Source organism: Macaca thibetana, chromosome 11, assembly GCF_024542745.1.
Source record: "Macaca thibetana thibetana isolate TM-01 chromosome 11, ASM2454274v1, whole genome shotgun sequence".
Taxonomy (NCBI): domain Eukaryota; kingdom Metazoa; phylum Chordata; class Mammalia; order Primates; family Cercopithecidae; genus Macaca; species Macaca thibetana.
Window position 1 is genome coordinate 60,988,390 of NC_065588.1, and position 23,732 is coordinate 61,012,121.

Here is a 23,732-nt window from a genome sequence, read left to right on the forward strand (position 1 = left end):
AGGAGTCAGCCATAGATAAATTTGCTGCCTAGTAGCTTCACTCTGTGTCATTCTAACTCACCTGGATAGCATCAGGCAGGATAGAGGAGGCATTCTAAACATTTCTCTTTGAACAAAGTTCATTTGGAATCAAGTTGTATACCACATTTTGTAAATGCAAGTCTTAGACATATGGCAAGGGAACATCTGAAATGTTGACTCACTCTATCAAAATGTCAACATCAGTAAGTAGTTAATGAGATTTTTATGAGATTTAATGAGTAAGTGTAATATAGTGCAAGATTTTTAAAGCATTTTAAAAAAGTCTTCAGACAATTTTGTTAGAATCATCTCAAAAGTTATCTTAACACAGATAGTGATTATGACAGCTGCTCCCTGCATGGGAGGGAACACAACAATGGCACAAAAATTATTCAAGGCCAATTATACTGAGTCTGCATCATTGAACATTTTTTCTCTATGAAGAGGATCTTCAGTTTGTTGCTTTTTCAGCTAACTAACCAGCTTCCTGTTTCCTTTCTCACATTTGGCAAATTAATTTTCGGGACAAACTATGTCTGCAGTTTCTAAGGAAACATCAAGGGGCTCAGATTTCTCCCAGGTGGGTTACAGGGTGGGTTGATGCAGAGAGGAATGCTCTGTGAGGTGCTCACCAAGCCCCATCCCACTGTGTGCCCTGATTGACTCCTGTATGTCCAACCATGGCGTCGTATCAGATAGTGCCAGTATTTGTAGTCCTCACCTAAGAACTTCACTTGTTTGTTCTGTTATCTTGATATTTTTTTGTTAACTGGCAGTGCTAGGCTGACCTTGTTGTTGCTGCTGCTTTGCTATTTCTACCAGTACCTTGTTTGTACCAGTAGTTAAATAACGGAAGAGGAGTTTTTGGAAATGATGGACATTTCGTTCAGTTGGTGACATAAATGGGGGATGTGAACAAGTCTACTTTCAGAACTTCTAAAATGTTTTGATCCTGCTAAGATACAAAATACCTGATTATATTTTATTAACTTAGTAGATAGAGTATGGCTTTCAAGTGAGACAGACCTGGGTTCAAATCTCAACTTCACCACTTAGTAATTGTATGACCTTGGGAAAGTTATTTAACCTCCTGGTCAGTTTGTTCATTCATTTGTTCATTCTTTTTTCTTTCCTTCCAGAATAAAAAAATTAGAAAAGTACAAGGAAAAATAGAATAATTTCCCATATTCTTACTACCCAGAATTATCTACTTATATTTCCATGACTATATTTTCCTTTAGTTGTTTTTTTCCTATGCCTACCAAAAAATTACCCTGTTGATATATGCATAGACTCCCCTTTTGCTTCTTGTTTCTTGGGAAATAATATATACTTTGTTGGGCTAAACAAGATAAAATAAAGCATCCTTCTCAGTGTCTGATCCACAGTAAACAACTGGTACATGGCAGTAGTTGTTATTATTGTTAATCCTCCTTCTATATTTGTGCATTTCCATTGGAAAATATAGTCCTGGTAAATCAACAAACTTATAAAAACAATTGTTTTTGGACAAGCTATTTCTCCTTCTACGATATATTTGTAAGCCACAACTGGAAGAATTGGTGTTAATATATGTAGGAATGTAGAATACTTTGTAAAACCTATTTATATTGCAAATAATGAGAATGTATTCAAGACCAGACCTTTTTCATAAATGATGGACTGCACTTGGTAAACTTTTAAAAAAAATGGTTGAACCAAATTTTAGAAAATTGCATGCATTATTTAAAAAGCTATGATGTTGGAGGAATAGGGCAATTGAGAAGAAAATTGCTTACTTAAACTCTGCTATTAGAGATGGATTTTTCTTTTTGGTTTGCAGTGATCTTGCAAAGCCAGTGGCTACTGAGTAATTAATGCTGGGGCTTTATTAATTTATGAAGAACAGGAAAGGGTTGGCTTGTCTGCATTGTAGCTCATTCTTCTCAAGTAACATGTTAAAAAAAATCAAGATGATGAAATATGGGAGCAATTTGTCAATTTAAACAAACATTCTTTTTATGGGCTTCCTGGAGTGATCTTGCATTAAATTTCTAGGTCATATTGGGTGGTAACAAAATTAAAGAGCAAAGAAGCTTGGGTGACCTGGTGGCATTGTTGGTAATCTATGACAAATGTTGTAAGGTAGGTTTAAATGTCCTTAAAAATATTGTAGGGTTGGACATGGTGGTTCAGGTCTGTAATCCCAGCACTTTGGGAGGCCGAAGTGGGCAGATCACTTGAGCCCAGGAATTTGAGACTAGCCTGGCCAACATGGTGAAACCCGGTCTCTACTAAAAATACAAAAACTAGCCGGGAGTGGTGGTGCATGTCTGTAGTCCCAGCTACTTGGGAGGCTGAGGCAGGAGAATTGCTTGAACCTGGGAGGTAGAGGTTGCAGTGAGCCGAGATCGCGCCACTGCACTCCAGCCTGAGTGACAGGGCAAGAGTCCGTCTCAAAAACAACAACAACAACAACAACAACAACAACAAACAACAGAAAATCCCTATGAGTTAGGTACTTTTGCTGTCCCATTTTCTGGGTGAGCAAACTGAGACAATGAACTTACCCAGGTTTACATAGCCACTGACTGTGGGAGCCAGGTTTCAAATCCAGGCAGCTGTACATTTTAGCTACTATTCTATGCTGACTGCCATTATATCTAGAATTTCAAGAGCATTTTCACCTGATGAGTAGAGCAAACATGTGACATTTGAGCATCACACATTTTGGAAACTTGTCAGGGAGACTAAGAATAGTGTTTGAATGTTTTATTACGTGATGTAAATCTTAGTCAAAATAACCATTTGTAAATACATCTACTAATTTCTCTTGTAGTTGGATAAAAAGTCCTTTTCTAATGAGTGGGTTGGTATGGCTTCCTTCTTGACATGATGAGCTCATGATTTTCTGTCTTTTTAAAGTTCATGCTGACTGTCAAATGTGTACAGAGCCCCATGCTAGCTGCAGGCAGGGGAGGAGAGAGATACAACAATGAGTAAGACTTAGTTCCTGTGTTCACAGGAGTTTATGGTGTATTGAGAGGAAAGAGACTGCCTATGAATAATACAAGGGCGTGGATGAATCAGGTGTGGGAGTGTGGAGAAGTGTACCATCTGGAATACAGGTGTTAAAGAAGGTACTCTTTTTTTTTTTTTTTTTTTTGAGATAGGGTCTGGCTCTGTCACCCAGGCTGGAGTGAGGTGGTGTGATCTTGGCCCACTGCAACTTCTACCTCCTGGGTTCAAGTGATAGTCGTGCCTCAGCCACCTGAGTGCCTGGGATTACAGGCGAGCGCTACCACGCCTGGCTAACTTTAGTATTTCTAGTAGAGATGGGGTTGTGCCATGTTGGCTAGGCTGGTCTTAAACTCCTGGTCTCAAGAGATCTACCTGCCTCAGCCTCCCAAAGTACTGAGATTACAGGTATGAGCCACCAAGCCTGGCCAGGAAGGTACCATTTCTAAATGTCAAATCAGCAGGATCCCAATCTGATGTTCTTCATGTGCCATAGATAAAATTAAAAAAAAAAATTTACTGAGAGCCTAGTTTGTGTCAGGTCATGTGCTAAAAAACTACTTTGAATTTTTAAAAAACACACCGTGGGTACTTAGTTTTCAAGTATCAGGAAGGTTTAAAATGTAGTGAAACTAGAGGTAATTTTTTAAAAAGATAGAATGTGGCCTCCTGAGGAGCTTGCATATCTGATTGATGCTGGCACTGGGCCATACTGATGCACTGCCAAGTGACACTCTGTTGTAAGCATGGACTAAAGACGGTGGTAATTAACAGTGCTGGCGCTGCTATATTAAGTACGTGAGTATAATAGGCCATGCTTATGCTGTTTCTAAAAGAGAAGGAGAACATAGAAAGTGTATTTATTAAGAGCTGTCTGCTTCCTTAGGAGTTTTTCTCTACTACCAAAACTTGAGATTGACTTTCAAAAACAAGACATAAATTTGACCATTACCAGGGCCCACTATTACTGGTGGATTCTTATATATTTATGATGGTGAAGATTAAAGTGAATGTAAATTACCAGATATGCTGCCTTTTGAAATGCTGAGGCCTATAGTGACTGACATACCGTTAAATTCCTCTTATCCCCGAATATCTGTCACCTGTGTAATTCAGGAGACATGTACGTTCCTTTTCATGTAGATGCTGATGTGATTTGAAGTCCCTTTACGTTCACTCCTCTATAATTCAACCACAGCCAAATGTTCTGTTAACCTTTATCTTTAGAACACAGTAAGGGAAAACATTAGATAATTCTGTTAAATGTTTCTTTTGAGTAAATTTTTTAGTATTGACTTTTGAAATACGATGCCAATTCTTTTTACACAGATCTTAGTTTTACTCGTGGGAGTTAACCTGCTTAGTATGACTTGTTGGCTCACATTTTTTTCTTTCTGTTTCTCTGAACTGCCTTGAACATAAGTTTCATTTGAAGAAATAAAATTCCCAGCTACTTTATGGTGTTTCTAGAAAAAGCAATAACAGAAAAGTATATGTGAAAGCAGGAATTATGAAGTTTAGCTATTAAAAAAGACGTTTTCAAAGGGAGGTTCTGTGAAGAATCCTGAGACTCTGCTTTCATTTTTAAAATTAAACGTTAAATTTATCGCAAAGTAAGACTACTGTAGCAGCACCTCATTGCATTGGAATATGACAAATGTATCCGTAGAGAAACCATGAGGAAATAAATTCATGAAAAAACTCATAAAGCATTTAGTATTATATGCATATATACAATCATGCATAAATATATTTTTTAAACTTTCATATTTCAGATGATGACTTGGGTTCAGCTTTACTACATGAACTTTTTTTTTTTTCTTTTGAGACGGAGTCTCGCCTGTCTCCCGGGCTGAAGTGCGGTGGCCGGATCTCGGCTCACTGCAAGCTCCGCCTCCCGGGTTTACGACATTCTGCTGCCTCAGCCTCCCGAGTAGCTGGGACTACAGGCTCCCGTCACCTCGCCTGGCTAGCTTTTTGTATTTTTTAGTAGAGACGGGGTTTCACCGTGTTAGCCAGGATGGTCTTGAACTCCTGACCTCGTGATCTGCCCGTCTCGGCCTCCCAAAGTGCTGGGATTACAGGCTTGAGTCACCGCGCCCGGCTATTACATGAACTTCTTCTAATACTTGTCCTGGACTCTTAAACAATGAGAGTAACGATGTAAAGATAATATAAGATTCTTTTTTTTTTCTTTTTTGAGACAGAGTCTTACTCTGTCACCAAGGCTGCAGTATGGTGACGTGATCACGGCTCACTGCAGCCTCGACCTCCTGGGCTCAGGTGATCCTCCCAAGTAGCTGGTACTGTAGCCATGTACCACCACGCCTGGCCAATTTTTTTGGTAGATTTTGTAGAGACAGCGTTTTGTCATGTTGCTGAGGTTAAGATTAGTAATAAATACATGAAAATTTGATTTGTTCAGAATAGTCTTTTTTTTTTTTTTTTGAGATGAAGTCTTGCTCTGGTGCTCAGGCTGGAGTGCAGCAGTGCTATCTTGGCTTGCTGCAACCTCCGTCTCCTGGTTCAAGTGATTCCTGTGCCTCAGCCTCCCAAGTAGCAGGGATTATAGGCATGTACCACCACGTCTGGCTAATTTTTGTATTTTTAGTAGAGATGGGGGTTCACCATGTTGGCCAGGCTGGTCTCGAACTCCTGACTTCAGGTGATCTACCTGCCTTGGCCTCCCAAAGTGCTGGGATTACAGGCATGAGCCCCAGCATCTGGGCCCAGAATACTCTTTTTAAGTCAAGAGCGTGTAATACCTTGTAGAAATATTCTTAATGAGGACTGACAGCAAAAGGATTTCTTTCTTTAAATTTCAGTTTATCTGAAAACACAGCAACTCAAACTGTATTGTCCAAGCATTGCCATTGGCCAACATTTATACTGGATTGAGGAATTCTGAGAGTAATAAGACTGTCTGAATATCAGTTAAATTGGTCTCAGAGAATACTAGGGTTGGAAGCTGCTCTACTTGTATTGCTAGTCCGGCCTCACCTCATTTTAAATGTCCTTTCACAGCATCCCCAACTGCTGGGCTTGCAGCCTTTGCCTGAGAACTCCAAAGGAGAGGACATTTATGATCTCCTGAGGCTGGATGTTATATTACAGTCACAGCATTCTTTTTTTCCTTTCTTTTCTCTTTCTCTTCTCTCCTATTCTCTCCTCTCCTGTCCTCTTTTCTTTTCTCTTTTCTTTTCTTTTTCCCTCCCTCCCTCCCTCCCTCCCTCCCTCCCTCCCTCCCTTCCTTCCTTCCTTCCTTCCTTCCTTCCTTCCTTCTTTCTTTTCTCAGGGTGTTGATCTGTCACCAAGGCTGGTGTACAGTAGTGTGATCAGGGCACACTGCAACCTTGAAATCATAGGCTCTCAAGTAATCCTCCTGCCTCAGCCCCCCGAGTAGCTGGGACTATAGGTGTGAGCCACCATGCCCAACACAGCATTCTGAAATTTTGCTGACATCTGCCTCACCATAGCTCCCACTTAGCAGTTCTAACTTAGCCCTTTGGAGCAAACACAAAACTAATTTCACAATTTCTACCAAGTGAGTGAGGGCACCAGAGGAGTATGAGGCGAGGACCTCAGTGGGGTATCCTGGCCAGTCAGACTCACCCTGTGGGTCAGGTCTGGGTCCTGTGCTGGGCAGACTTCTGGGATGACTGCTCACAGCACCATTTTGGCCTCTAGTACAGCAACAACAAACACTAATCAAAGGACAGTATTGAGCTCCTGCTTTGTGCCATGACTTTCATTATGTCATTTAATTCTCACCGTTAACTCAAATATCATTCATTCTAAAGATGAGGAAACTGAAACCCAGACATTAAATAACTTGCTCAAGGACATAGAGGGAGCAAGTACTGGCATGAGAATTCTAACCTTTGTCTGCCGCATTGCCTCCTGGAGGGTCTCACCTGTGTCCCTTCACACATCTCCTCATTGGCCCACACATTCTACATTGTTTCTTCTGAACTCAGCCTGGAGAGCGAAGGCTTCCAGACCTGTCAAACCAACATTATTGTTAATTCTAATCTCTCTCCTGTTCCTGGTACTTCTCTCTTCTCATCGCCAAAATTAAGCATATTACATTCAAGGGCATCACCCTTCTCCTGTCTAGAGATACATTTCTAAGTCAAACAAATCTACCTCAATAGATATGAGAAACTTCTCCTTTCACACCTCTCCTCAACGGGGTCAAAAGAATCTTAGGGCCCGGCACATGGCTCATGCCTGTAATCCCAGCACTTTGGGAGGCCGAGGTGGACGCATCATTTGAGGTCAAGAGTTAGAGACCAGACTGGCTAACATAGTGAAAACCCATCTCTACTAAAAATACAAAAATTAGCCAGGCATGGTGGTGTGCACCTGTAATCCTAGCTACTCAAGAGGGTGAGGCACGAGAATCACTTGAACCCAGGAGGTGGAGGTTGCAGTGAGCCAAGATCCCACCACTGTACTCCAGCCTGGGCAACAGAGAGAGACTCTGTCAAAAAACAAACAGACAAACAAACAAACAGAATCTTAGAATGGCTTGGTGTAAGGTTGGGGAATCCCAGATAAATGGTTCATCATGACCAGGTTAAACAGTTATTTCATCTTCTGCAGTGATGAGTGTGAATCTTCCAGTTGTATTCCTGATGTGGAACTAAAGAGCTGAATACCATAACTGTAAGAAGAGCATACATGAACTTTGTCCTTGGCCTGTTTTCAGGTGAAATTTAATAGCTCAATGAAATGGAGCTCTGGGAAAACATTGCCATATATTTAATACTTAAGATGTAGCAAGAATGCTATCTCTCCAGTTATTCACATAGTATTTTAAAGGACCTTTCACATAGGCCTTGTGTCCTTGTCACTTTTTTTTTTTTTTTTTTCTGAGACAGAGTCTCGTGCTGTTACCAGGCTGGAATGTAGTGGCGCAATCCTGGCTCAGTGCAACCTCTGCCTCCCTGGTTCAAGACTCCCTGCTTCAGACTCCCAAGTAGCTGGGATTACAGGCATGTGCGACCACCCCAGGCTAATATTTGTATTTTTAGTAGAGACGGGGTTTCACCATGTTGGCCAGGATGATCTTGATCTCCTGACCTCGTGATCTGCCTGCCTCGGCCTCCCAAAGTGCTGGGATTACAGGCGTGAGCCACCGCGCTCTGCCAACTGTAAACTCTTTGAGGGTAGAGTATGTACTGTGTTCATAATTGTGTCTCTCATAGTTCTTAGTACAGTGCCTTTCCCACCGCATCTGATTAATGATTTTTTCATGAATAAATGAATAAAAGAAATATAAGGATGTCTTTATATGGTCAATGTCAATCTAGCTCAATTAGTAGTGAGTCAGTTTCAGTCATTTTGAAGCAAGAAAATACTTAACAGGAAATACCAGGACAAGAAGAAGAATATGATGATTTCTAAAATCTTTGGTTAATTATGCATCTGAGGTTACATGGATCTGGCAGCAGAGTTGTAAGTACATTTCCATATGACATTCTGAGTGTGATTTGGTGTTGGAATTTTTAAATCCTCTCTGTTCCATGCTTCACAGAATTCTTTCTCTAAAATTAACAATACAAAAGCTATACCTGATTGTCTTAAAGGATGCCTGTATTTAAATAGAGAAATTATTTTTATGACTAAGATAAGAAAATCATATAAATAGAAAATGTCCCATGTAGGTAATGTGATCTGTCAAATAATTTTACAGTTTTTTTCTTCCCCCTCAGTTTCCTCCTGCTGCCCTGCCCCTGCATCTGTCATGAGGGAGAAACTGTTACAATGCTCATAGTGTGTGGACTCTGTCTTGGATAATGAGTTGAAGGAACTACATTTTTTTTTTTTTTTTTTTTTTTTTTTTGAGATGGAGTCTCACTCTGTCACCCAGGCTGCAGTGCAATGGCATGATCTCCGCTCACTGCAAGCTCTGCCTCCCAGGTTCAAGCGAGTCTCCTGCCTCAGCCTCCCAAGTAGCTGAGATTACAGGCGTGTGCTGCCACACCCAGCTAATTTTTGAATTTTTAGTAGAGACGATGTTTCACCATGTTGGCCAGGCTGGTCAGCCTCCTGAAGTGCTGAGATTATAGGTGTGAGCCACTGCACTCGGCCTTGAAGGAACTACTTGTTAAGTCTCTACTTTTAGTAGGTCTGAGGAAAGTGTTAACTTCTTATGGAAGTGGCCACAGATCTTGTCTGTTTAGGAGATGCCACTTTCACTATTCAGGAGCCGTTCACACATGTTAAAAAAATTGTGTGATGAGGAGAGAGGAGGAAGAGTGGCTTTTATGCCACCAGACCCCCACTCTTTTTATTATCACAGGTGCAAAGTGTCCCCATCTCCTGCCCAATGGGAGACACCTCTAGATCTGGTGGTCTGATGAGATCTCCTCTGATGCTCAGCTTGTGTGCTCATCAGCACCTGCCAGGGAACTCCACAGCTGTACAGATGAGTTCCAGGCCCACTTCCCCAGAGCAGGCTGGCTCCCTGTGGTCTCTCTCTCCTCACAGCAGGCTTCCAGGGCCTTTTCTCTTGGTAATTGTCAGTTCCTGAAGATAAGCACGTAGGCCCTTTTTACTTTTAGACTTTACTGTTAAACAAAAAATAGCAGCATTAGGAAATCACAAGTCTCAGACCCACTTCCCATTCTGGAAGCCCCTCGGGATGTAGTTTTTAATTCCTTGTGTTGGGCTTTCTTTTCTTACTGACTTCTTCCCCCTTCTCCCATTAAAGGAAATATTCGCTCTCAAGGAAACCTCATTCCCAGCACGTAGGCCTGAAGATGCAGGGTATGGCGAATGGTTCATACTTTTTTGTTTCAGCCTGGGCGCTCACATCTGTGGGGGATGTCCTCAGGTTATTAGCTCTGAGACATTTGGGAGGCATTTCCTCAAAGCTTTCATTTTCTTTAGCAATCCAAATAACATTATCTCATCCAGTGTGAAGTGTTCATTGAGCCTTCCTTCCCCTAAATTCAGCATAAGTCATAACCATTCTAGACTGTGACAGTGTATAATTTGCCCAAATGTGAATTCACTATTAGTTTGATTGGTAAAAATTGCTTGATTAGTAAAGAATGATGGTAAATTGGCCTGGCTCCTGAGATTCTCTGGCAAAGTCCATGCTGGCTTGAGTTCTCTGTAAGTTGACTTTAGATGACATCTTTCACGTTTGGAAAACTATTCCGGACATGAAATAAGAAACTGTGAGTCACACAATCAACATAATACTAGGCTTGGGCCATGGCTGCTTTTAGAGTATTGTGTTTTAGTGCTCATTTAATTACCTGTTTGCTATAAAAGTTGGCAGTCCTGACTTTCCTCTTCAATGTAAACAAAATAATATTGTCTAATTCCTTTGCTACTTATTGCCATCATAGCAGAAACTCTTAAATTTTATTTTAAAAACAGAGTTAGATTTTCCTCGTAATAGATCTAAAAGAGGTGAAATTGAATGTTCCTTTTGCAAGCAAACAAGCTTCTGTCACTACTAGTAAGAAAAATATTATAACTAAAGAAGAATCTAAAGAGAGGTCTTTTTATCAGTCATGACACTTGGGTGCGTTGACAGCCCAGAGTCTAGATGTCAGCTTTGGCAGTCTGGAAATTTGGTATCTTCAGGTTACTGACTGCTGAGTGAACTCAGGGGTATTGACTGCTATTAACTGGTCAGTATATTCTCTGGACTGCAGCAGAGTCTATATGGGAAATCAAATGACAATCCAAAGTTTGCTTGGTGAGCATGATGTCACAGCCAAAGGGAGTTGGATGGTCTGAGTGGCATGTGTCACAGCCCTAGGGGCAGAATGTCCTCCTCTCCACTCCAGAGACAGTGTTGTAGAGCAGAGCTGATTGCTTGTCCTCTTGGCTTGCCTAGTGATGGAAACTGAGCATGAATAGCCTCTCTTGTTAAAATAGAACACAAAACCCTCTAAGGTTTGAGCATGTGAGAGGTCTGGAAGATGCGACTGTGCATGCAGTTACCAACTTGTCCTCCTGGATTTTCCCTCTCCTGCCAGTTCCTTCTCTTTGCCTTTGGGTATTCATCACCATCTTCAGCCCCAGGATATATTGTACCCTCTAAAAAACTGGTCAAAGGGAAGCATCAGACCTCTTGCTATGGTTCTCAGTACAGCTGAGATAGGCTGCAACAACCAATGAGTGTCTTATTAAAATTAATAGAAAGCTGAAGGATACAAACATGTACCAAAACTGTAAAAAGTTGATGGTTGATGGAGAATAAATTTCTGTACCGGAGCTCGCAGCAAAAGGTTGGGAAATCTAAGCCAAGCAATTAGTTATGACCAAGTTAAACAATGACTTCATTTTCTCCTTTTCAAAGAGTACTGCCCTTTTGAAAGCATCTTTACCTCTGCCAGGCAGCTACAACTGAATAGCTTGCATGTCCTTTATTAGCCTGCTTTACTTTTGCAGATGGCTCATCTCATTTTTAACAGATTCTTACACAGCTCATTCTTAGGGTTGCACCATTTCTCACATTGTCCTTAAATTCTGAGAAGAGTCATAAGAATGCCTTCTTTTTCTGGCTTGTTTAGGCTATCTTTATGAAGGCATTTAAAGATATTCAATATTGTTTACAATCAATAGCAGCATTTTTTTTTTCTTTTGATACAGGGTCTTGCTCTTTCACCCAGGCTGGAGTGCAGTGGCCCATCATAGCTAACTGTAACCTTGAATTCCTGGGTTCAAGCGATCCTCCTGCCTCAGCCTCTCGAGTAGCTAGGACTACAGGCACACACTACCACACCTGGCTAAATTATTTTATTTTTGCAGAAACAGGGTCTTGCTATTTTGCCCGGACTTGTCTTGAACTACTGGCTTCAAGTGATTGTCCCACCTTGGCCTCCCAAATCACTGGGATTACAGACCTGACCTCACCCAGCAATTGTTTTTTGTTTTTGTTTTTATTTCTGAGGCAGGGTCTCACTGTTACCCAGGCTGGAGTGCAGTGGTGTGATAACGGCTCATTGCAGCCTTGACTTCCCTGGCCTCAGGTGATCCTCCCACCTCAGCCCCCTGAGTAGCTGGGACTACAGGTGTGTGCCATCATGCCCAGCTAATTTTTGTAGCTTTTTTTTTTTTTTTGTAGAGATGGGGTTTCACCATGTTGTCCAGGCTCAGCCACTGTTTTTCAAGTTCAAATGGTTTCATTTTCGGCCAATAGGAAGGAGCCTATTTATGTGAGTCTTGTGTCATTTTGACTTGACCCCATTAATTGTGAAACATTTCCTGTCTTTTTGAGGTCATCAAAATGTTTCAGGGTCATCTTGTACTTTTTCTGACCCAAACCTGGAATCAGTCACTCCTCAAAGGAGCCTTAGTTCCTTTGAGTGGGAAATGGTTTTTAGAGACCATAACCTGGGTGCTGGGAGTGTTCATTGCTGCTGAGTTGTCCTTACTTCTAAACCTAGTCAATGGCTGTATATATATATTTTTGAAAAGAAAAAAAAATGAGTTCATACTAGTGTTTCCCATGTAAATATATTATTGTAATATTTTAAAGAAAACTTAATTACTTTGGTTGTACACTTATATTTTCTGTTACACTGAAAACATCTTGGCTCCATTTGATATTAGCATAATTATTTATTTGCTTTATCCTGTAGTTGATTTAAGAATTTAAGAAATATGAATATTATTAAGAATACTAATACTACTGAATGAAATGTAAAATTTCTTTGCAGTTTTATTTGCTCTGGGAATATGTACCACTGTTGATGTACAGTCATAGTAGTGTATTCTATGTCAACTTAAGAGAGAGAATTATTTTTTTCTGTGTTCTTATGCTATCAGTGGGATAGTCCATTAGATTGATTTGTTTCCATTAATTTTCAATTATTAGAGTTTTCTTTTACAATTTAAAAATACTTTATTCATTTATAGTCAGGGACTAGGTCTGTTGCTCAGGCTAGAATGCAGGGGTGCAATCATAGCTTACTGCAGCTTTGAACTCCTGGTTTCAAGCCATCCTCCTGCCTTGATCTCCCAAAGTGCTAGGATTACAGGTGTGAGCCACTGTAACTGGACTATTTTATGTATTTTCAAAATTTATTTTTATTTTTATGTTTTTTTAAGACATGGGGGTCTCACTGTGTTGCCCAAGCTGGCCTTAAACTCTTGGGCCTAAGCAATTTTCCCACCTCAGCCTGCCAAGTAGCTGGGACTATAGGCATGCTGCTCCATCATCCTGGGTTTTTAAAAAAAAATTTAATTTGTTAATATTATGTTATTCCAGAGCCAAAACTGCAGAAGGCACATCAAGAGAGGACTCAGTTTTCCGTTCTTGTCTCCTCCACGATGTTCCTTCTCCCATACAAGTTTCTAATTTGTTTTTTGGTTTATCCATCTAATGTTTCTTTTTATAAATATTAGCAAACACAAATACTTTTATATCTTCCCCCCACACCCTTTCTTTCATCCATTTTAATGGTAAATATTCCATTGGTGAATATTACTGTTTGAGAATGACTTTTTTTTTTAATACCATAATGATGGGCAGTAGTTCAGAACTACTGAAGTCTGGCTGGAGAGATGAGGAACTATTACTTTTTAATACTGCTTGAAATGGGAACACTTTTTTCTGGAAGCCCATTTTTCTAAAAGAAACAATCATGTTTTTTCTTCATTTTCTCCACGCCTCTAATCTGACAGGAAATAATTCAACGCATTTCGGGCTGAAGCATGTGCCTCGCTGCCTGTGGTTGGGTCACCGTCCCTTCTGAGGCTGCTCGGAGGAGGGAGAGGACACTTGCCTTCGCGGGTGTTCTGCCCCTGAGACTGACGCTCCTTGGTGCTCTCTCTGTTCCCTCCCAGATCTTGGGAGAAGCGCGGACATCTCTGTTTCTGCTTTTGGTCCCGAATGCAGTTGCTCGCCCACCGGCCCCCTGTTTCTGGCGCTCCTGGGCACGGGGGAGCTGGGGCCGCCCCGCCTGCGCACGGCGGTGCAGGGATTGGGGGCGGGCGCGCCGCCTCCGTCTCCCGCGTGCTCGCTCTTTCGCTCACTCGCTCCCGCCCTCCCCGCCTTGAGCGATCTCCTGCCTCAGCCTTGCAGGCTCCGCACTGCAGATGCCGGCGGCTTCCCTGTGCTCGGCGGCTCCCGCGGTGCCCCGCAAGTCTCCGTGACCCTCCAGCATCGGCTGTGCGCTCCCTGCTCCCAAGGGCCGGTCAGCCGCGGACACTCACCCAGCTCCGCGAGCGCAGCCGCTCAGCCGGTGAGGCAGCGGGGACCGAGACGGACGGTGGCCGCGCCAGAGCCTGGGGCGCTCCCGGATGCGGCAGGACAAGCTGACCGGGTCTCTGAGGCGCGGGGGGAGATGCCTGAAGCGGCAGGGCGGCGGCGTGGGCACCATACTGAGCAATGTGCTCAAGAAGCGCAGCTGCATTTCCCGAACCGCGCCCCGGCTGCTCTGCACCCTGGAGCCGGGTGAGGACCCAGGGCTGCAGATGGGGCGCTGGAAAGTAGCGCTGGGGCTGCCCGCGCTTCTGTCTTAGCCTGACTCTGTCTAGGCCGGGGAGCACCGGGGAGAGTCCGCTTGCCACCCGGTGCTGGGCACTGCGTTGGCACCTGCAGGGCGCAATCGGTCTGGAAGGGCAGAGGGCAGATGGGGGCCTGGGCGGGGCAGCGGCCTCCCCAGGCACGGAGAACCCTCTTTTTCCACCCACTGCCCGCGGACCCCCACCCTGCGGCCTATGCGCTCGGCCTTCTCCGCGTGGCGGGGAAGTGCGGGTGGCTGCCCGGGCCATCAGAGGCCGCACCACCTATTGTGTTCCAGGCTCGCAGGAAGCCAGACCTTGAGAGAGGTGGGGGCGGAGAGAGGCACAGGTTTGACACTGGAGGTCGGAAGGGGAAGGCAGTGACTGCAAAGGCAAAATTGGGTGTTATTTTCCCAAGCGTCCCTTCAGCGTGAGTGCCGGGGTCAGCTTGAACTGGAGCCTGTAATTTGTGAGTGTGGGTGGGGAGCAGCAGGAGATCCTTTTCATAGGTGAGGTCCGGGAACGAGCCTGGCCGTGCTAGGCAAGGCCCTTCCTGCCGTCAGCCTGTGTTTACCCATCCCTGCTTCTCCAGGCTGCATAACTCCGCGTCTGCTCTATCGCCAGGCATCCCTCCCCGGGATTTTAAGATCCCAGCCCTAGCGCGGGCTCCTGGGCACGGAGGTTTCTGGCAAGGAGTGGCCGCAGAGGGAGTTGGCTGTACTCTCACTGGTGCTTGGCGCTCACCTGTTCCCTGGAGTGGCACCAGCTGGGCTCCAGGCGGGTTGGCGGTCTCTGGTCCCCACCCCCCAGCGCCTTGGGGACCTGCTGTAGTGCCGCAGGAGAATCGAGGCGCCGAGTCCCAAAGGGTGGGATGCGGCTCTGCCTTTCCCAACCTCGTGGTTTCTTTGTTTTTCTCCCCTAGGAAGTGTCTAGTTGCAGAGGCTGTAGTCTTTCTTCACCATCTTCCTTTACCTCTTTTTTTTTTTTTTTTTTTTTTTTTTTTAATCTCCTTCCCACGTTAAAAGTAAACGTTTTGTGTTTCTGAATCCGGAATAGCCGTGATTATCAGATGAAACATAAACCTTTTCTCTGCCCGTATTCTGTTAGAAGAAAAGGGGGGTGAAAGTGACCTGGTTTAAGCTTTTGCATGCAGGCGGCGAATCAATTTCAGTTAAATCCTCTTGCTCATTTTTGATCATGAGAGGATAGTTGTGGTTTTGGCCAACTAACCCCTACTGGGTTTCACTATGGGAAGGCAATCGGCATGATGCCCAGCAGGTGCCCCGGAAAAGTTAGAAGAGCACATTGGTCAGACATACAGGGAATCCTTGTAGTGCGGCAAGAATGTCAGCGCGGGACCAAATTTCCTGGTCTTTGTTATCAAGCAAACGTCATGAATATACGCTCCTCCATTCAGCACCTCGCGTCTGGACAGCAACCTCACTTCTAGGTCTTGTTTCAACGTGCCTTAAAGTGTGCGCTGGGCTGGAAACACTCCTGTGGCCATTGTATCACCGTTCTACGTTTGGGCAGGACTTCGTTTAAACCACCTCAGAGAGAGGCGGATCCATGGGGTACTTAATATTCCTTCGGAGAAAAAAAAACTTACCTGTCCAGGCAGAGTATGGTTATGGCCCTGAAGCTTTAAAAAGAAATATCAAGGCATAGATTGGATGCCTGGGATTCTCTGTCACAGCTTACTTTGGAAACCTAGGACCCGACTCATGCATTTACAGTGCTCTTCCAGGGTTCCAAGAAGAATACCTACATACTGTCATGGGCTTGCAAAAATCAGCTACATCTCTTTCCAGCTTCTTGACTTCACATATACATATTTTTTAAAAGACCAGTCTGCTTGCTTACTTATTATTATTTCATAAATTCCAAAGATTGTTCCTATTCATACCAACCTCTAAGAAGTGGAAGTTGTGGAGAAGTTTTCAGTACACCTAATCTGCTATCAACAATCTTAGAAACAAAAATGCCATCATTTGATTTTTGCAATTTGTGAAATTTAACGTTATTGATAATATTTGGCATTTCTTGGTCCTTGAACTTTTGAGCAATAATTCCTTTAAAAAGTGGGGCTGGATGCAGTGGCTCATGCCTGTAATCCTAGCACTTTAGGAGGCTGAGGCAGGTGGATCGCTTGAGGTCAGGAGTTTCAGACCACCCTGACCAACATGACGAACCCCTCTTCTACAAAAAATACAAAAATAAGCTGTGCGGGGTGGCACGTGCCTATAATCTCAGCTATTTGGGAGGCTGAGATGGGAGGATTGCTTGAGCCTAGGAGTCCGAGGCTGCATTGTGCTATGACTGTGCCTGTGAATAGCCACTATACTTCAGCCTGGGTGATATATTGAGACTCTGTCTCTTAAAAAGAAGAAAAGGAATTGAGACTGAGATAGGTTAGATAAATTGTTTCAGTCTAGGAACCAAGTCGAATGGAGGACTGTGTGACTCCAAGCTTGCGGTAACATTTTTTTGTTTTTGTTTTTGTGGTACTCCAGGCATCTATGTAAACCACCATCATGTGTAGTAAGGCACATTCTATTGCTGTAGGTATTTTCCTATTTTAAGAATCAATATGCTTACCTTTTAGCAAAATTGACTAAAATTTAGTAAAGATACATACTTTAAAAAAATTTGTGATGATTCAGCAGAATCAAGCTTTTACTTGTATTTTTGATATAACTTGTTATAGTCTCCAAAAATAACATCTATTATGTATTTCTCTTTCAGGAGTTGATACCAAGTTGAAATTCACTCTTGAGCCATCTTTAGGTCAAAATGGTTTTCAGCAGGTAACTTTGGTTTTGAAAAGACTCTTCTTTTGGGGGTACCAACAGGGCAGGCACATTGAGATATATTCTCAAAGTGGAAATAGTGTGTTCTTTGATATGAATATGAAGACTAGTCACTTCAAAAATATTTCGGGTAAAGTAGCCTTTGAGCTACAAGTGACCTGGGTTTATATTTGCAATGACAAATTTTGCACTTTCTATTAATGGTACATGTGTGAAAAAAATTTAGAGTGAATAAATTTCACACCTGTACCATAATGTCTATTATTCTGAACCCCATAACATATATTTTGGCTTATTAACCAGAGCTTCCCAGCCATTTTGTGTGTACTGCAAAGGGGTCACAGATGTGTTAAGGGTGCCCAAGGGATGGGATGTGGCACAGTAATAGCCATGGACTGATCAATTCTGTCTGAAAGAAGCTTTGACTGTTTACCCCATTGTGCTGTGCAAATTTCAATGCATTCTGTGAATGTCAAGATGGGAAAAAGATTGAAAAGTGCTTATCTAGGTCACTGTGATCACCTCCTGGGATTTCTTCTTTGTTCCTAGTGGTACGATGCTCTCAAGGCAGTTGCCAGGCTATCCACAGGAATACCAAAGGAATGGAGGAGAAAGGTAAGGGGGACTCATAGGGCTAGAATACAGAAGGATCATCTCTGCCCTTCTTTAAAGCCTCTGGAATGTCAAAAATATATTCTAGGTTTAGTTACTTGAAAACCTGTCTTGATTATTCATTCATGCAATAAATAATTATTGATTATTCTGTGCCAAGTAATGTTCTAGGTACTAGGGATAGAGCAGTGGAAAAAAACAGACCAAAGTTTTTTGTCCTCATGGAGCTTACAATGAATAAAATATAAAGTATGTCAGATGGTAATAAGTGCCATGGATAAAAATGTAGAGAGAAATAAAGAGCGTTTAGGAGAAAAGGGGTAAGGAGGTGGAATTTTAAATCGCAAGGTGACATTTGAATAGGCCCCTGAAGGAGGTGAGAAGCCAGCCATGCAACTACCTGGGAGGAGATACTCCAGGCAGAGGGAACAGCCAACGCAAGCACCCTCAGCCCTCAGGTGGGAGCATCTCGCATCTGGGTTGTATTCAAGCAAAGATGGGATGGGGCGGGGTGGGGCGGGGCTGGGGCACAGTGAACAAAGGGGGAAGAAATAGGAGAGGGAGTCATAGAGGTAATGTGGTGGGTTGAGGGGGTGGCAGATCATGGAGAATCTGGGAGGCTACCACAGGTATTGGGCTTTTGCTCCGTGTGAGCTAGGAAGCACTGGGAAGTTTTGAGCAGGGGAGTGACATGATGAATGGGCTACTCTGGGTACTGACTTGAGAATATGAGAGACAAGGGCTGAAATAGGGAGACCAGTAGGAGACTTGCAGTAGCTCAGGCAACAGATACATCAGGGTTGTGGTAGTGGAGATGGAGATCCTAGATATATTTCGAAGACTGAGCTCACATGAATTCCTGTTGGACTGAATATAAGGTATAAAAGGGATGTCAAAGATGACTTCAAGATTTTGGCCTGAGTGATTGGGAGGTAGAATTACTGTTTACTCAGATGGGAGGAGCAGGCGTATGCATGTCTGTAGGGTGGATGGTGGAGTAAGTGATTGGTTTTGGATCTGTTAAGGTTGAGATGCCTATTAGATATCTAATTTGAAGGTATCAAGTGAGCATTTGGATATATGCTTCTGAGGTTAGGAGAGAAGTCTGGCCAGGTATATGAATCAATGTTTATTCCTGCTAAATCATGTTTAGATACCAAAACTTGAAATACATGCTTAGGATATTGATTTATAAGCCTAATCTTTGTATTTCTAGAATTGGAAAATGGAGGGTTCCTCAAAATATTCATAAAAATGACATTATGAAATACAACTTTCAGAAACAGATTTTCTGGATAAAATAATCAAAGGAGTAAAAATATCCAGTGGCTCTTTTTAAAAACTTATTCATTATGGGAGCCCATCTGTCAGTTTTGTGTATGTGCGTGAGAGGGATGGTTTAAAGGCAGAAGCCACTCCATGGTGAAAAAAAGCCCCATTCACCATGAGTGACCAGATGGCTCTTGCCCAAGTATGGAGAGCAATTGAGAGTCAAGTAAAATAAGCTTATGAGATTATACAGGTTATTCAATGAACAGAAATAAAATTTGAAAATCTTCTTGGTTTGTCTTCCTAACAGTATCCCTAATGCCTGGATTGCTGCTTGACACATAGTAGGAACTCAACAAATATTTATTGAAAGAGTAAATGAAAGGCTCTAAATGGTACAAATCAGTAAAGCAAAAATTTCCATGAAGCTCTTGTAGATTTCTACTTATGAGCAAAAGCTGGTCTAGGGGACACTTCCCATTTTCTTGTTGAATGCAATAACTACTTTCTAATAAAGTTGAAATTATATATTCTACTTTGGCATTCTCCTTTGTCTATGTAATATTTTAGGTTTGGTTGACCTTGGCAGATCATTATTTGCACAGTATAGCCATTGACTGGGACAAAACCATGCGCTTCACTTTCAATGAAAGGAGTAATCCTGATGATGACTCCATGGGAATTCAGATAGTCAAGGTAATGCCCCTGAACTTGGCCTGTCATCCTAATACAGAAGAAAGACTCTAAGAACCAGTTGCTTTTTGGACAGAGGATCGAATGATCTCTACCTTCTGGTTTGAATATCTGTATATTTTCTGCCTTCTCATTTCATTGGCTTTTCCATGGGGAACCTTGACAATGTGTTGTCTGCATAAATTTAAATGTTACCAGTAAGAAGAAAATGTTTGCGAATGAACTTTCATTCATATTCAACTTATTAATCTTCCTCACACTATAGGAAGGACCCTTTATCATGGCTCAATAATGCCGACTGGATTTTTATATAAAAGTCACTGATTGAAAAAGTTAGTTAAGTATATTTCATATGAGAATCATTTGGTTCTTATTAGGGTCTTTCATAGTTTCTTAACTGCCCATTTCTAAAGACAGGTTCAGAGGTGGGGTCTACTTCCAACCAAATACTTGTGGGTTCAAGCCAGCTGTGTAGGCAGTGGCTTGCTTACCTGGATTATTACAGTTGAACAGAGCCTGGTGCTAAAAGCCAAGGATACTGATTCTGTTTGATCCCAGTATTATCCTCTTACATAAGGCTCTAGAACATGGTTTTTGATTTTATATGAGTACATTACAGTGTGATACTAAGCTGGGGTTTTAAAAGGAAAGTTGTTTCATCCAAATTTTGGCCACCTCAAGATGGCTAATGTTTTGGCATATTTGGAGATTTTTTTAAAGGAGGAAGTACTAACTAAAATCAGCTACTTTCTGTTCTAACTTCGTCTGTTTCAGACAAATGCTAAAAAAGTTATGCAATTTTACATTGTGTACTAAAAAGCCTTTGCATTATTCACATTTAAGCTATATATTTGGATTTTTAGAATATGTTTCACAGAGATGAAGTATCTCATATTTGAAATGTTTCCTTTTTGTCTAACTGGTGAATTAAGGCAATGCACTTTTTGTAACAATCATCTTATTAAGAGGATCTTTTGTTTTCTCATTGAAGTGAATCTTATGTCAGTTAATGACTTCAACTCTTGAAAATTATAGTCCCTGCTTAGTAATTAAATTATAGATATTGCCTTCATTAAAGCATATCAAGTATTTCTGTCTTTCTTATATAAATTCATAAAATAATTTGAATAGAATGATTTTTCTCTCTATAATCACATTTTTTGCTATTTTGATTTCACTCCTTTATGTTATTTAGAGTTTTGATAGCTAAATATTATACTTTATTTGTAGAAAGGAAGAATGTTACCCTCATACGTGTATTGTGATGGCTATTGTTTTATCTGAGAAATATTATTAAAACAAATTATCAATTTATATGAAATTATAATGTAATTATTATTAATTCTGAGCTACTTTTTGTGGTAATCCTGGAAACATTTTAAGTTGAAAATTTGCCTGACTGAAATTCCCCTTGCAAATCTCTCTTAAACAGCATATTACAAAATATTATGAAAAAGAAAGCTAAAAATGCATTTTGGCTCATATGTATAACAACATACACATTTTTGAAAAATAAAATTTATGTTGATAATTTGATTCTGTTTATTGAGTCAAAAAATAAGGTTTATTTTGAAATAATATTAGGAGTTGTGTTTTTGAAAATGTTGTTTCCCTTCCATTTTAGGACCTTCACCGCACAGGGTGTAGTTCTTACTGTGGCCAGGAGGCTGAGCAGGACAGGGTTGTGTTGAAGCGGGTGCTACTGGCCTATGCCCGATGGAACAAAACTGTTGGGTACTGCCAAGGCTTTAACATCCTGGCTGCACTAATTCTGGAAGTGATGGAAGGCAATGAAGGGGACGCCCTGAAAGTGAGTAGCAGGCTCTAACAAAGGCAATGGACATTCTTCTGAGAGTGAGAAATTGGAACTATAATCTCTCTTCCTTGATGTCTCATCCTTTTCCAAGGTGTTTGTCACTCCTTTGTAATGACCTATGATAGCATTTCCTCCAGGTTGGAGTCATGTCAAGTGACAGACTTATGTAGCTGCCAACTGTGAGGCAAATTGTTATGTGTTTAGTATCATTTATAAGACAACATATTTTAATGCAAGTTAAATATTAATTGTATTGGTTATTCATTGCTATTCAACAAATTAGCTGCTTAAAACAGCAAACATGTATTATCTTACAGCTTCTTTGCGTCAGAAATCTAGGCATAGCCTAACTGCCTCAAGGACACATTGCTGTGGCTGTTAAACTGTTGGTTGGCGTTGTGGTCTCATCTAAAGGCTCATTTGGGGGTGGGCATTGGCTTTCAAGTTTGTTTATGTAGTTGTTGGCAAGATTTAATTCCTCAGGCTGTTGGACTGAGGCTCCAGTTCCTTGCTGGCTGTTGACTGGAGGCCTTTTATAGTTCCTTGCCATGTGGGCCTCTCCATCTCCCAACCCAGTGGCTGGCACCCCCAAAATGAGCAAGAGAGTAAAAGATAGTGAGCAAGGCAAAAGAATTTAAGTTCCAGATTTGTAGCCAAACATCAGAAGTGACATCCCACTATATTTCCGTGTTCTGTTCTTTAGAAATCAGTCACCAGGTTCAGCTCATAGTCAAGGGGAAGGGCTCATACAAGGGTGTGACTGTATTGTGTTAGAACTGCCTCCCACACCAGTTATGCTTCATTCTGATTGGATTGCTTTATTGGGCTGCTTTACTCTTTCATATTTGGAGCAAGATATGGAGGAGTTGGATTGAGAGTGAGTGTCTATGGAAAGTGTTTGCATGGAGAAGCATTATGGAATTGACTTACATTAATATCTTTTAATCTTTGATGCCTAGGACCTTTATTAGTTAAATTTTAAAAATGTGTTGAGATGGGGCACTAGTGATTTAAGCTTATTGGTTTGCATGTGAGTCAGTGAGTCACCAGAAATAGAGTGCTTATGAGAAACGAAACATTTTAAATGTGGAGGCTAATGCCTATTTGCTTAAGGCAATGTGGGGTTACTAATTCATATTTGAACCTTTAAACTGCTCTTGACTGCAATGCTTTGTGATGTATGAGATAGATACTTAGTCTTCGTGTTCAAGAACCACCCCTGCCATAACCCTACTCCCAACAACTTGTGTTTGACTATGGTTAATACCTTATTGATGCTGTCAATCACTGATTAATGTGATGTGGAAAAATAAACAAATGTTCCTCTTGGTTTTATACATATCATGGTGGACAAGTTATAAATCCAGCTTGACATGATCTAAATCTGTGTTCAACCTCTCACTTTTTCCATTGATGTATTTAAGGAAGCAGCTTTGAAGTTACTTGTTCATCACAAAGGCACGGGTAGGAGAGGGAGGAAGGCAGTGACAAATACATGACTTTAAGATGTTTTTTATTAAGAAGGAATTTTGTTTACTCAGTCTGTCAGCTTTCATCAGTTTTTTTCCAGATGTAATTGGTATGACTATAAAATGGGAATTTTCTTTAGAGCAATTGGAATAAGTGAATCAAGTTAGGGGTGGGATGGAGACGTTCAAGGAAGGAAGTGTACATCCCAATCAAATTATGAAAGGGCTCAGTAATACTTGAGAAACTAGAAATTAAAAACTCACTTACAAATATGGATTAAAGATGAGAAACTGAATATTTCAGCCCCCACGAAAAAGAGCTCCATGCAATGAGATGATGTGATCATCCTTTAAGAGTGTATAGATCTTGTGTTTAGACATTTAATACGCAGAGGAAGGTTGGCTTCATGAAGAAACACTTCTGATGTCGAGGAAAATATTGTATGTCTGTTTTTCCAGCATAGACTCTACAAGTCATAATTACTAGGGAAATATATAGTTTATTAGAAATAGGTGAACCATTTTTTCCTGCTATTGGCACTTAAGTTTTTACTTAGCAAATCTTTT

At 41.6% G+C, this 23,732-nt stretch overlaps 1 protein-coding gene across 4 annotated transcripts in view; it reads left to right on the plus strand.

Moving 5' to 3' along the window:
* The window catches only part of TBC1D30 (TBC1 domain family member 30), a 107,655-nt gene that overhangs the window by 38,829 nt on the left and 45,094 nt on the right, over window positions 1-23,732 (plus strand). For 2 of the 4 annotated variants that reach the window (XM_050748608.1, XM_050748610.1), the window contains exons 3-6: window positions 17,242-17,303; window positions 17,856-17,921; window positions 19,758-19,883; window positions 21,505-21,690. In XM_050748608.1, coding sequence (XP_050604565.1) covers window positions 17,242-17,303; window positions 17,856-17,921; window positions 19,758-19,883; window positions 21,505-21,690 — 440 coding nt within the window. Of the gene's footprint in view, window positions 1-13,986; window positions 14,447-17,241; window positions 17,304-17,855; window positions 17,922-19,757; window positions 19,884-21,504; window positions 21,691-23,732 lie in introns of those variants that run through there. The other 2 variants (XM_050748609.1, XM_050748611.1) reach the window with 2 other exon arrangements.